Source organism: Fusarium vanettenii, assembly GCF_000151355.1.
Source record: "Fusarium vanettenii 77-13-4 chromosome 1 genomic scaffold NECHAsca_1_chr1_3_0, whole genome shotgun sequence".
NCBI classification, from domain to species: domain Eukaryota; kingdom Fungi; phylum Ascomycota; class Sordariomycetes; order Hypocreales; family Nectriaceae; genus Fusarium; species Fusarium vanettenii.
Window position 1 is genome coordinate 4,399,987 of NW_003315881.1, and position 13,705 is coordinate 4,413,691.

The window sequence follows — 13,705 nt, forward strand, 5'->3', positions numbered from 1 at the left end:
TCATGGGTTGCTTCAGAAATTACTTGATTGACGCCTAAAAGGCGAGAGCAGGCAAGTCCTTCCTGCAGGACAAGGTGGTGCGACGGCGGCGACCGCGACAAGAAGGACGAAGCAACAAGAGAGTCGGTCATGACGACCAAGTGTCCAATGATTTGACACCTTTCTGTCGGAGCACCGTATGCCCAGAAATGCCAATACCAATCCCTCGCCCCAGAGGTCAGAACACCAGAAATGCACAAGAAAAAATCTGTGGTGTGTGTGGTGCTGAGAAGAAAGAGGAAGGAGGGGGGTGTCGTTGCAGCACTATCTCACATCACCAACACCGAGAGATTCTCCCCTCCCGTCTAACGTCGGTTCACGATGGGGTGCCAATGCAGTAGCAAGGGGGCCCACCACCGGTGACGATATGGGAAGTTCTGAGTAGCCTCTCAGAAGCCTCGTGAGGGCGTCAAGCAAGGCGTCAAGCAAGGCGCCGGGGAGGGCTGATGATACGCGCATGGGCGTCTCTCAAGGCTCGGCCTCGGACTCGGTGGCCCAAAAGCAAACGCAGGCTCTCGTGAGGCCTTCACCCCGGTCTCCCAAGAAATACCAAGACCCGGCCAAGGCCTCCGCCGTCCACTCACAGAGGCCAATTGATGCCGAGCCCGCCACGCCGCGTCACAGGTGCTTTCCACCGGTGGGATGACGTGCGGACGGCGGCGAGGGAGGTGCCCGACCGTCGAGGACGGTTCAGAAACCCCAACACCGTCCAGAACGGCACGGCCCAACGCCAATCAGCGTCACAGGCCCCAGTCCTGCACCCTGGGGCCCGGGGCAATCCACCGGCGCCGCACATCGGACAAGGCCGGAGGTGGAAGGGCCGGGTGTTGAACAACAACAACCAAGGTTCCGTCTTATCGCCAAGGCGCTCGCTCCAGCGCAAACCCCGCCTTTTCGAAGAGAAGCAGCAGTAGAGAAGGAAAAATTGGATTCAATCTTGGCATTGTGGGGGCTCGCTGGAGAAGGATGATGGAACCCACCTTTCCTTGGACGAGTGGCTGTCCAAGACGATAGCGACCTGGGAAACTAGAGTCAGAGAGATGGCAAGACGGGGTGGGAGATGGATGTCCGTCTCCTTCCAAGATGCCCCAGTCTCCTCGATGCTCTGTCTATAAGACTGCCTCATCCCCACCCCATGATGCTGTTCTGTTCCTCGGATATCTCCCTCCTTAAGGATCTTTTGCTTGCTCGACCCCTTCGACGCCAGACGAAAGGCTTCCTGAATCCTCCTCCCAGGAATCCCCAGACATAGGCTTGAGGGTCACCCAACACAAACACCCCTTCGAGTCTCTTCAAGAGATATAACAACAACAACCTCCCTCGACCGAACCAAACCTACCTCCGAGAAACCACCACGCTGGAGCCTCTTACCAGCCCCGACTTACACCATGGCTAAAAAGGACCAGGCGTCCGAGATTGAGCATGTCTCTGGCCAGAGCAACCAGCCCATGACCCGGCCTGCTCATGCCCTCTCCTTCGACCAGGTTGTCCAGGAGCTCAAGACAGACACTCTCAGCGGCTTGACTGAAACCGAGGCCAAGCAACGATTCGAGACCTTTGGTAACAATGATCTCGGAGATGCTGAGGGTGTGCAGCCCCTCAAGATCATCATTGCCCAGGTTGCCAACGCCATGACAATGGTGAGTCTCTTTTAACATTTATTGGATAACCCCCACACTTCTCCAGCTACCTGTTAAGCATATCTCGATGCTTGTTGCCACCTGACCTTCCTCTTGCGGATTGCCTAGTTTGGCATTCGGTCTCGTGTCGATAGTTGCCCCAACCTCCTCACCCCTGTTTGCCCGAAGGATGCCGTGAAATCTTGACTGACGTTTGCCAAGGTGCTGATCCTGGCTATGGCCGTTTCTTTCGGTATCAAGTCTTGGATTGAGGGCGGTGTCGTCGCCTTCATCATTGGTCTCAACGTCACAGTTGGATTTTTCCAGGAGTATTCTGCCGAGAAGACCATGGACTCGCTCCGATCCATGTCGTCTCCTACCGCCAGTGTCGTCCGAGATGGCGACTCCAAGGTTATCCCCTCTGTGCAGGTCGTTCCCGGTGATCTTGTGGAAATCAAGGTCGGCGACACGATCCCTGCTGACGTCCGGTAAGTGGTGCATACCTGCAGATGCTTCTTGGCATGGCGCTGACTTAATCTACAGACTGATCGAGGCCATCAACTTTGAGACCGATGAGGCCATGTTGACTGGCGAGTCCCTCCCTGTCCGAAAGAATGAAGATGAGGTTTTCGAAGACAACACTGGTCCCGGTGACCGTATCAACGTCGCCTACAGCTCCTCGACCGTCACCAAGGGCCGCGCCAAGGGTATCGTTTTCGCTACTGGTACCTGCACTGAGATTGGTGCCATTGCTGCTGCTCTCCGAAAGAAGGACAGCCGTGTCCGTCCCGTCAAGCGCAAGGCTGATGGCTCTGCCAAGCCCCACCGATACCTCGAGGCCTACACTCTTACTCTTACTGATGCCATTGGTCGTTTCCTCGGTGTTAACGTCGGAACTCCTCTCCAGAAGAAGCTGTCTCGACTGGCACTTCTCCTGTTCGGCACTGCCGTCATCTGCGCTATCATTGTCCTTGCTGCCAACGATTTCGATGCTTCCCAACAGGTCATCATCTATGCCGTCGCCACTGGTCTGTCCATGATTCCCGCTAGTCTGGTCGTCGTCTTGACCATCACTATGGCTGCCGGTACTAAGCGCATGGTTGAGCGAAACGTCATTGTCCGAAACCTCAAGTCCCTCGAGGCTCTTGGTGCCGTTACCGACATTTGCTCCGACAAGACTGGTACTCTTACCCAGGGTAAGATGGTTGCTCGTGGAGCCTGGACTCCTGGTAAGGGAACCTACCTTGTTGAGAACACTACCGAGCCTTTCAACCCCACCACTGGCGATATCCGATGGTCTCGATCCCAGCCCCATGAGCTTCCCCTCAAGCAGGGTGGTGAGGCCTGCGGTGTTGTTGCTTCCATTAACGAGTTCCTTGGCCAGAGCAAGTCTGCTCTTACTGCCTTCCTCGAGGTCGCTTCCCTTGCCAACCTTGCCACTGTCAACGAGAAGAACGGTGAGTGGCACGCTCGTGGTGACCCTACCGAGATTGCCATTCAGGTGTTTGCCTCCCGCTTCGACTGGAACCGTCTCCGACTCACTAGCCACGATGCCGCCAACCAGTTCAGCGAGATTGCCGAGCTGCCTTTCGATTCCGATGTGAAGCGCATGTCGGTGATCATGAAGGACAACCGTACCGATCAGCTCTATGCCTTCACCAAGGGTGCCGTCGAGCGTGTCATTGGTGCCTGCACCACCTACTGCCCCGAGGACAACGAGGAGCAGGTTCCCATCACCGAGGAGTTCACCGAGCAGATCCTCCGCAACATGGAGGCTTTCGCCGGTATGGGTCTCCGTGTTCTGGCTCTCGCTTCCAAGCCCTACAACGTCCCGATGAAGAAGGGTGACGAAATTGACCGTCCTTCCGTTGAGTGCGACCTTGTCTTCCGTGGTCTCGTCGGTCTCTACGACCCTCCCCGTCCCGAGTCTGCTCCCGCTGTGCGAGAATGCCACGAGGCTGGTATCTCGGTCCACATGCTTACTGGTGATCACCCCGAGACTGCCAAGGCTATCGCCATCGAGGTCGGCATCCTGCCCACCCGCATGGATCTCGTTGCCGTTGAGACTGCTGCCACTATGGTCATGACTGCTACCCAGTTTGATGGTCTTACCGATGATGAGGTTGACCAGCTGCCTTTCCTCCCTCTTGTTATTGCTCGATGTGCTCCTCAGACCAAGGTCCGAATGATTGAGGCCCTGCACCGTCGTGACAAGTTCTGCGCTATGGTATGTACTAGTTCCTTGTATACCTGATGACACGATGTACTGACTGCAATAGACTGGTGATGGTGTCAACGATTCTCCCTCGCTCCGCCGTGCCGATGTCGGTATTGCCATGGGTCAAGCCGGTTCTGATGTCGCCAAGGATGCCTCGGATATCGTTCTCAGTGATGACAACTTTGCCTCCATCGTCGCTGCCATCGAGGAGGGTCGCCGTATCTTTGACAACATCCAGAAGTTCATCCTCCACGTGCTCGCCACCAACGTCGCCCAGGCTCTCGTCCTCCTCGTCGGTCTCGTCTTCAAGGACCGCACCGGTCTCTCCGTCTTCCCCATCGCCCCCGTCCAGATTATGTGGATCATCATGGCTACCTCTGGTCTTCCCGACATGGGTCTCGGTTTCGAGCGTGCCGTCGCTGGTATCCTCCGCCGACCTCCTCAGCCCCTCAAGACTGGTGTCTTTACTCTCGAGTTCATCATTGACATGATCGTCTATGGTCTCTGGATCGCCGCCCTGTGCCTCAGTGCTTTCGTGCTCCGCCTGTACGCCTTTGGTGACGGCGAGCTCGGTATTGACTGCAACGACAAGTACAGCGAGAGCTGCAAGACCGTCTTCAAGGCCCGTGCCACCACTTTTGCCTGCCTGACCTGGTTCTCTCTGTTCCTCGCCTGGGAGATGATTGACAAGCGACGATCCTTCTTCCGCATGCAGCCTGGTTCCAAGAAGTACTTCACCCAGTGGATGCACGATGTGTGGCGCAACCAGTTCCTCTTCTGGGCCATCATGCTCGGCTTCGTGACCCTCTTCCCTCTCCAGTACATCCCCGTCATCAGCGACACTGTCTTCAAGCACAAGGGTATTACCTGGGAGTGGGGCATCGTCTTTATCGCTGCCGGTCTCTTCTTCGGTGGCATTGAGCTCTGGAAGTTTGGTAAGCGCGTCTACTACCGCCACGTTGCCCGCAGCCGGGACGGCGTCGACTGGAAGGACATGGACCTCGAGCAGCGAACCTTTGGCGAGTACCTCACTCCTGATTCGAGCGAGGCCAGCGTTCGCCACGGCCTCGAGAAGGTGCAGGTTCCCCCTCCTATGGCCAAGAAGCGAGACGAGGAGAAGAAGGCGTGAAGGAACAATCAAGAAGAGAAGATCTCGAATGGAATTCTGGGGGTCAAGATGATAACATGATCCCCTTGGGCTGGAAACAAGAAGGAAAGCACAAGAACCACGAGGAAAGCAACTCAGAGAATGAGGTGCCAAATTGGACAAAACGGAGAGACAGTGGAAGGGTTCCAAAAGGTGGAGGAGGAGAGCAAAAAACACAAGATGCTCTCTACCAGAAAGACCCAAAAAATGCCACTAAAGGTCCCTCCAAGGACATGGGCTGGCCAAGAGAGTGTAGAAGAGGAGGAGGAAAGGATTGTGGAGGACTTGTAATGAGGATCATGGAAGTTCCAGTTCCTGCCGAGTACCTACCCAAGTAGCCCAAAATATTCCCTTGAATAAAGTAAAACCATATAAATTTGTTGATTCCATCGTGTAGTGACTTGAATTGTCGAGGTTGAAGTTGCTCAAATTGGTTGTATGAGATTTGTTTGTGTGCGGCTACAGGCGGTGTCGTGGGAGCCCTACCACTACAACGTAGGCGAATCACATATTGGAGGTGACAACTCGATGAAGTTCAAGACTAACAAACACTTTCTTACTTTTTCTCTTTGGGCTGACTGCTACGTACTATGTGTTTTTGTCGAGAGTGAGACATTGCTGTTTCAAGGCCAATTGCGATCGTCGGGCCTTTCGTGTTGACCCTGAATTACGCAATACGCCAATGGATAGTGTATGAAGTCGACTGGCCTATTACAGCTCGACGTTGACGCATGCCTAACCATCGTCATTGCTACTATTCTTGATGTATTACTCGTTTCCTTATTCCATCTGCCGCAATGATAGTGAAACAAAACCGACCCGTCTGGAATCCTCGTGCCGCCTCTGTACAACGCCAACATCAGCAATGCTTCGCCAACGTCCCCCTCGGCCTCTCCGCGGTGAAACAGGGGCGAATTATTACACTGAGCTTCGTATCCCTCAGTTTGATCCCTCTGTATCCTTCTGGTCGGCTGTCGGCACGTTCTTATCTGTGAGATTCTGTCTCACGGGCAAAAAGCTTGTTAGGGGAGGGGGATCTTTTCTTATAAGGATGTAGATCAAGGGAGAGGGAGAAATGCTCCCGTCATTGGGTGACGAATGCTCATCTCCTGCGGGCCTATTTTCTAGAACTGGGCCTAGATCCCAAAGGTCTTTGCCTCAGCTTCTCTTGGCTTGGCACTAGTCTTTGGAGTTTCTCAAACGTCTTTGTCGAGATGCCGACTCTCGATGTTAGTGAGCTCAACATTGTGCTTGGGGCGCTGGGTGAGTTACTACTCTAGATTATCGTGGTCTAGAAGCTGACCCTTACTTCGAGGCGCCTTTGTGATTCTGTATGGCATCATATCGGTCAAGATCAGACAGTCATGGTATCTAGGCATCGCTCGTGAGTCTCTATCCGCACTAGAAGAACAGTGCATTAACATTACATCGATTGCAGTTCCAGCTGTGGTAATCGGAATCATACTCGGGCCTGTGGCTGCCAAGTTCATCGAAGCCGATAAATGGGGTGCTGGTCATGAGGGCCAAACGCGGAGCATCACACTGGCAAGTCTTCCACTTGGTGCTTGGCAGATTGCAGCGAATTGACCATCATAGGGCGTTACTAGAGTCATGATCGGTCTCCAACTTGTCATGGCAGGTTATCAACTCCCGGCTCGATACTGCCTCACCCGCTGGCGGGAGATGGCACTCTGCTTGCTACCTATCATGACCATCATGTGGATCTGCACGACACTCTGCGTGATAGCGACTGTGCCTAAGCTCACGGTTCTTTCGGCTTTGGTCATTGCATCCTGCGTTACTTGTACCGATCCGGTTCTCTCGCAGGCCATAGCCAAGGGTCCTTTCGCGGACAAGTTTGTGGCGCGTCCCCTGAGAGAGATCATCTCGGCCGAGGCTGGAGCGAACGATGGGTTCGGGTTTCCGTTCTTGATGCTCGCAGTGTACATAATGCGCTGCACAGGAGGGGGAGGAGTGGAAGAGCGGGCTAACGACACGGAGGTGTTGCTCTCCCGGACCAAGGAATCAGAAATGGGAGTCGGAGTGGCCCTCAAAGAGTGGTTTCTCGAAACTTGGCTATACATGATGATTCTATCTGTGGTATATGGAGCCGTGGTTGGATATCTCTCTCGGAAGAGTATTGGCTTCTGTTTGAAACGGCAAGTAATCTCTTGACATCCTCCGAAGCTCAGCTAACAAAGCACAGTAAATGGATCGATAACGAATCTTTTCTCCTTCTACCTACCGCTATAGGGCTGTTCATTGTCGGAACATGCGGGGCCATCGGCACGGATGACTCGTTGGCCTGTTTCGTGGCAGGGTGCGCTCTTAACTGGGACGGACACTATCTCACCGAATCTCAACGCCGTTGCGACGAAGTCAACACAAGCATACAGATGCTTCTCAACTTTGGAGGCTTCTTTTATATCGGCACGGTATTACCCTGGTCTGCCTTCCAAGACCCTGGGGGCACAGGGCTCACCTATGGCCGGCTCTTTGGCCTTGGCTTTATGGTGCTCTTTCTGCGTCGGATCCCGGCCATGCTCGTGGCGTATAAGCTGATGCCAAAAGTTTGCAAGAACTACAAGGAAGCGCTATTCATGGGTTATTTTGGACCGATCGGAGCTGGCGCCGTCTTTTACATCGAATACGCTCGAGAAGTCCTGCCTGAATTCGGCGAGGGGAACACAGAAGAGACAGACCTGGTACTGGCGATTGGTCCTGTCGTCTACTGGCTCGTCTTATTCTCTATCATCATTCATGGGCTATCTATCCCAGCTCTTGATGCCATCTACACTTTTTGCGGAGTTAAACCCATTCACGATGACGCAGTCGAGATTAGGAGATGTTCTCGTCTGTCCGCGACGCCGGTGAATGGGACACCACTCGGACGAGACTCTTTTCTTTTGTTCAATCGGTTTAGTAGACCGGTCATGGAAGAGGAGGGGTTGCCGGTGATTGAGGCTGCTTCTACCAGGGGGTCTTGGACTGAGGGCGCTACGGATAGTGATGAGGAGCGGAAGAGTTCAGACTCAAGGAATAATGTTGGGGCGGAGCGCCGAGTTATTTGACGGCGATTCCATTAGGATGTAGAATCTTGGGGATGGGATGGTAGCTTGGATGGTAGCTTGGATGGTCTCGTTCCTTTAGGCACGGTACTGAGATTGAAGCATGAAGGACATCAAATATTCAGACAGGCCGTTTGGGTTAGATTTTATTAATACAACCAGACTAATATAGACATTGCTCCAAATTTACATTCTCACACGTCTTCGAGTGCCAGACTTGAATGGAGAAGGAATTGAGTTAAAGCCCCCAATCTCGAGAGGGCAGTCCCGGACGGGCCGAGATTGCTCTCTCATTACTTTCGATTCGAGGGGGATCTCATGTCTTTAGAATCAATTACCGAGTCATTTTTCATCCTTTTCGATATAGCTGCAAGTGCTGAGCCATGAGTGATGTCAAGAGGCTGAGCTGCCTTGGTAGATGGGATGGCGTCAATGCCAAGAGAGGCTATTCCAGGAACAGCTGTATCTCGACGGAAATCGCTATCACCTCGATTGGTATCTTTTCTTCACCGGCCCCGAGAAAACCCCCGAGAACATCCACTGCTGCTCTTGATAGGAAGCCACGTAATGTGACGGATTGATCCTAAGACCTTGTTGGAGCCTCTGGGCCCCATAGTCTCGTCGAGATCCGGGTATTTCAACATATCGGCCCACCAACGACGTCGACTTTAGCCGGATTCATTTACCGTCTAGGCTAGCCAATGTCACGGTAGATCTCCGATTCGACCTGGCATTATATCATTGTGGTTCCTGACGGTAAACAAGGGCCCTTGCGCACAAAAAACAGGAACAGACGAATGGTTCGCCCGGAGGATTGGTAACAGCAAATTAGGTTTGGAATTATGCTTATCGAGCTTGCCGCCCCCTGCGCCGCCGACGCCAAGCAATCATGACGCCTCTTGATCGACGTCATCGTCAGAAGCTTCTGGGTTAGAGAGAATGACGGCATCTGGGGACTCTGGTCGTCGAATGAGGATGCTTGGGTGACGAATTATTCCTGGTTTTTCGAGGGGATTGACGTGGCTGAGCGAGATCGATTAGAGAAGGATGATGGAATTGGCCGTGGATTGAATTCGGGGGAGCTTATAAAAGGGATGCCATGGAGCTGAGGAATGAGCTCTTCAGACCTTCCAAGACATCTACACGACTCAATTCATCAATTAGCATTAATCATCATATATCAACAACTCACAATGGCTTCTGATCTCATGGATAAGCTCAAGGAGACGCTCCAGCCCACGGGCGAGGAGTCTCATGGAGTGCACTTCGGAGAAAGCCAGCAAACCGAACACCAAGAGTCTGTTCCTAGCAACACCCGTACTGAGAATCTCGAGTCAAGGCGGGGTGAACAGACATACCAGACCGAAGGTGTTCGAACAGGAGACAAGATCCAGTCGCTTGTTGAGAACGTGCCTGGTGTCCCTTCCACCCAGGCAAAGCCAGAGTAAGAGAGATGATGAGTATTTTTGTCAAAGACAAAGCTAAGATGCCAAAGAACAACTGAAACTCGTCGAGAAGAAGTCCACCAGACCCCTCGAGACCCATGTGACGCGGCGCAGGCCCCCCCTTCGGCCCTGAGGCAGCACGTCGGCGAGCCGAGCATCGAGCACGACTACCCCGAAGACAGCACAACGCAACGGCACTCTTCCGTGAGCCACCAGGAGGCGCACTACAACCTGGGGTGATTTAATGGAGATCTGCACTAGTGTTTATGTTATGCATGGGCCCCAGACTGGGGGAGGATTCCGGGGATGCGGAGGACAAGGGGGTGAAGCTGGCGTTTTATTGTTACTTTACGAGAATGTAACCTGAGAGCAACGAATCGAGATATTCCACGTTCTGTGGTACACATGACTGTTTGAGATGCCTAGGTATGGTTCGAAACATGTGCTCAGTACCGACGTGATCCCGGCATATACTCAGGCCATATGCGAGATTTTGATTCCCGTTGATCCGAAGTCGAGGAACCGTGAGATTGAAGAGGCGTGCGGCAGATTGTCCACCTTGTCCCTGTTTTCTGATGAGCGGAAGCTGCATCTTGGAGGTGTTGGTGGGCATTGGCATCTCTGCTTCTCAGGCCATTTCAGTTGAGGCTCATGTAGGATGAAGCAAGAGGCGTGTGCGTGTGTATCTCACCCCAGCGGAGCGTCTATGTGCCCAGTAAGGTCTGCTTAGACTCTGTAGAGAGCGGAAACGGGCATGGCCATCAGGGTGAATGGAGTTGCATCATACGACGGAGAAATATATAAACTATCCATTCCCCCCTCGGACATGACTCTCAAGCTCGCAATTTTACACAAGCAGAGTCGGATCTCTAGAGAGAGATCCACTTCCCCCAGAATCATTCGATTCCCAGAAGCTGTAGGTGAAGCGGATCCGCTAATGCCAATGCTCCCCCCCTCCTCTCCGAAGGCAGCGCCCCATCCCCGCACACCCCCGAGCGCTATACCCATTGTCGCAGCTCCGCGCCGGAGCCCGCCCCGAGGCCGTTGGAGATCCGCTCGCTCCGAAGGGAGGAGGGAAGCATTGATCGCAGAGTGTTCAAGAGGGAAGAGGATCACGGCATGCGGCTCAACGGAGGTGAAAATGTCACGGCATTGCTATCTCGCGCATACGTAAGAATGGCGAGGCGAGATACAGGCACAGGGGAAAGAAGTGAAGGATGCGTGGGATGAAGCAGAGAGCGCATGGCAGAGCGCATCATGATCTGAGAGATAACCGCTCGGCATCAGCAGCCACAAGAGTCTCTCGCATGTGAGGTGAGGGCGAATCAGTTGGTTCCACAGGCCACGTTTGACCTGTGACAACGAGGAATTGAGTAAGTGAGCATTATGTGTTGCCATCCATAACAATTCGACTTATACCACTAACATGAGCTCTCAGTTATCATACCTATCTTTGGTGCCTGCCTAAGGTGGCCGCCCCGCTGGAGCTTCCGCTTCCTTCCCTCACCGACGGATTGACAGCCGGCGTGTCACGGGATCCACCAGACCATCTACCTTCTGTACTTCGATTGGGGCGGGTAAAGTCTTTCTGGCTAAATTGATTCCAATCCGATCATGAGCTCCAAGCAAAATTTACCCTTTCTCGCAAAGAAGAAACGAAGCTTCGAAGCGCTCCCGTCATGACAAGAGAAACTGCCCGAGAGGGGCTCTCGCCGACCTCCGTTGTGCGGCACTTGTGGCAGCCGCCTCTTTTTACCCACCACCGCGCACCCGGCACCCCTGTGCCAGCAGACACAGCTCGGTCGAGGGTTGCAGCGAGCATGACGGGTACTTGATTGGCGAGGAAGAGCTCTTGATCGCGGGGTCTCTCTGTATACACGGTGACGTGGGGGGGTGATTGCAGCATCCATCATGGGCAAAGAACGGGAATCATGGCATGGACTGATTTTCCCCCATCAGTCTATTTGACCTGCACATGTCGCCCTCATCAGCAGATTCCTGCTTCCCCCGTTTTCCCGGCCGGATGGAAAAAAACAAGACGTGTCTTTTGAAACAATTCTTCCATCAGCAGCAGCATTGACTTGACACGAGAATAGCTGGTAGCTCGCTCCACACTCAACAACCCACCGTCCATATCGATCCGGTATAAGAAGACCGACATCCCACACCGAACCTCGTCCCTCCTCTTCTCTCTCAACCCCTCATCCATCACAGACTCAGACCACAGCAACAATGGCCAGCGTACGTCTTTGACTGGTCCCCTCCCCAGACTCTAGCTGACACCCTCCAGAACCTGTCTTTCGTCCTCAACAAGCCCGGCGACGTCACCTTCGAGGAGCGCCCCAAGCCCACCCTCGAGGACCCCCACGATGTCCTCGTCGCCATCAACTACACTGGTATCTGTGGCTCCGACGTCCACTACTGGGTCCATGGCTCCATTGGCAAGTTTGTCGTCACAGACCCCATGGTCCTGGGCCACGAGTCGGCCGGTACCATCGTCGAGGTCGGCGAGAAGGTGAAGACCCTCAAGGTCGGCGACCGAGTCGCCCTCGAGCCCGGATACCCTTGCCGCCGCTGCACCAACTGCCTTGCTGGCAAGTACAACCTCTGCCCCGATATGGTCTTTGCCGCCACCCCTCCCTACCACGGCACCCTCACCGGCTACTGGCGCGCCCCGGCCGACTTTTGCTTCAAGCTGCCCGAGAACGTCTCCCAGCAGGAGGGTGCTCTGATTGAGCCCCTCGCTGTTGGTGTCCACATCGTCAAGCAGGCCAATGTCAAGCCTGGTGACTCTGTTGTCGTCATGGGTGCCGGTCCTGTCGGTCTCCTCTGCGCCGCTGTCGCCCGCGCCTACGGTGCCTCCAAGATTGTCAGCGTCGACATTGTCCAGTCCAAGCTCGACTTTGCCAAGGACTTTGCTGCTACCCACACCTATGCCTCGCAGCGCGTCTCCCCCGAGGAGAACGCCAAGAACATCCTCGAGCTCGCCGGCCTCCCTGATGGTGCCGACGTTGTCATTGACGCCAGCGGTGCCGAGCCCTCGATCCAGGCCAGCATCCACGTCCTCAAGGTCGGTGGCAGCTACGTGCAGGGCGGCATGGGCAAGTCTGACATTACCTTCCCCATCATGGCCATGTGCATCAAGGAGGCCACCGTCAGCGGATCGTTCCGATACGGCCCTGGTGACTACCCTCTGGCCATCGAGTTGGTTGCCACTGGCAAGGTTGACGTTAAGAAGCTCGTGACGGGCATTGTCGACTTCCAGCAGGCCGAGGAGGCCTTCAAGAAGGTCAAGGAGGGTGAGGCGATCAAGGTGCTGATCAAGGGTCCCAATGAGGAGTAAGAAGAGACTTGCAGCGACTGAAATGAATGAGACGTGGAATTGCAAAAGACGGATCGGACAGAGCAGTCAGCGGAAGAAAGGACAAAAAACACAGTAAAATGAAAAAAACACTCAAAAGACAGAGCGTTTCCCTTGGTTAGAAAGGGCTTACATCATGGAAGCTCAGGGGAATGAGCCAAAGAACGAGGCGGCGGCGGCGGCGGCGGCGGCAGGGCGGGAGAGAGTCGAGGCGTCAAGGTTTCCAAACATGACAGTCATGACTTGACGTCTCAACGGTCGCGCTTTTAGTTTTGGTTTCTAGTTGAGGTCTAGTCTTGGTCTAGCACAAGGCACGGATGTTGCCTTGGTCGTTTCCGGCGAGACAGGCGCCTAAATAGATGGTTCTGTTTCAGAAGTTGGTGTTGATGACCTTGTGATGAGAGCTGACATGGTGAGTGAAGAGAAGAGTACGCAGGGCTGAGACATGAGCAGGGAAGGAATGGTCTCAACCTCCAGACTTGAACTGGGAGATTAACAAACAGCGAGTAGGAACATCAGCGATATTAGCTTCCAGTCTCTGGATTCTATTCATAGATAGCCTATCCATCAAAAAGGCGGCAATCGGACTTAGCAACGCCTCGTCCGACATCTCGTTAATTAATCTCGACTTGATTCCGCGTTCTGCCCTGCATATTCCGCCCCAGGCACACACCTCAACTCAACGGTCGGCCCTGCAAGGACCCGCCCACAAGGCTTTCTTTTTTAAATGGGCTTGGCTTATAAACCCCTGCCTACCGATTCAGCCCCCTCTTCTTGTCACGTTCCAGTCATCTTGGCGATGAGGCTA

At 54.0% G+C, this 13,705-nt stretch overlaps 4 protein-coding genes across 4 annotated transcripts; all 4 read left to right on the forward strand.

Annotated features, from left to right (window-relative positions):
- Positions 1–1,424: 1,424 nt before the first annotated feature.
- On the forward strand, positions 1,425–5,374 carry NECHADRAFT_65962 (uncharacterized protein). Its single transcript, XM_003053916.1, has 4 exons — positions 1,425–1,679; positions 1,881–2,146; positions 2,202–3,885; positions 3,938–5,374. The coding sequence occupies exons 1-4, from the start codon at positions 1,428–1,430 to the stop codon at positions 5,003–5,005; spliced, it is 3,270 nt and encodes a 1,089-aa protein (XP_003053962.1). The 5' UTR covers positions 1,425–1,427; the 3' UTR covers positions 5,006–5,374.
- Positions 5,375–6,340: 966 nt separating this feature from the next.
- On the forward strand, positions 6,341–8,094 carry NECHADRAFT_31704 (uncharacterized protein; the record flags this gene model as incomplete). Its single annotated transcript, XM_003053917.1, has 3 exons — positions 6,341–6,584; positions 6,633–7,186; positions 7,225–8,094. Coding segments are annotated over 3 exons (1,668 nt in total), but the record flags the coding sequence as incomplete, so codon positions are not given.
- A 1,131-nt stretch (positions 8,095–9,225) lies between these two features.
- On the forward strand, positions 9,226–9,944 carry NECHADRAFT_102408 (uncharacterized protein). The gene is made up of 2 exons (XM_003053918.1): positions 9,226–9,535; positions 9,587–9,944. The coding sequence occupies exons 1-2, from the start codon at positions 9,285–9,287 to the stop codon at positions 9,774–9,776; spliced, it is 441 nt and encodes a 146-aa protein (XP_003053964.1). The 5' UTR covers positions 9,226–9,284; the 3' UTR covers positions 9,777–9,944.
- A 1,824-nt stretch (positions 9,945–11,768) lies between these two features.
- Positions 11,769–13,249, forward strand: NECHADRAFT_99030 (uncharacterized protein; the record flags this gene model as incomplete). The annotated part of the gene is made up of 2 exons (XM_003053919.1): positions 11,769–11,777; positions 11,827–13,249. The coding sequence occupies 2 exons, from the start codon at positions 11,769–11,771 to the stop codon at positions 12,877–12,879; spliced, it is 1,062 nt and encodes a 353-aa protein (XP_003053965.1). The 3' UTR covers positions 12,880–13,249.
- Positions 13,250–13,705: the final 456 nt, after the last annotated feature.

Coding starts and splice junctions, on each gene's coding strand:
- NECHADRAFT_102408 (XM_003053918.1), top strand. CDS start 9,285: ATGGCTTCTGATCTCATGGATAAGCTCAAGGAGACGCTCCAGCCCACG. Junction 9,536..9,586: donor TCCACCCAGGCAAAGCCAGA/GTAAGAGAGATG, acceptor AAGATGCCAAAG/AACAACTGAAACTCGTCGAG.
- NECHADRAFT_65962 (XM_003053916.1), top strand. CDS start 1,428: ATGGCTAAAAAGGACCAGGCGTCCGAGATTGAGCATGTCTCTGGCCAG. Junction 1,680..1,880: donor TTGCCAACGCCATGACAATG/GTGAGTCTCTTT, acceptor ACGTTTGCCAAG/GTGCTGATCCTGGCTATGGC. Junction 2,147..2,201: donor ACGATCCCTGCTGACGTCCG/GTAAGTGGTGCA, acceptor CTTAATCTACAG/ACTGATCGAGGCCATCAACT.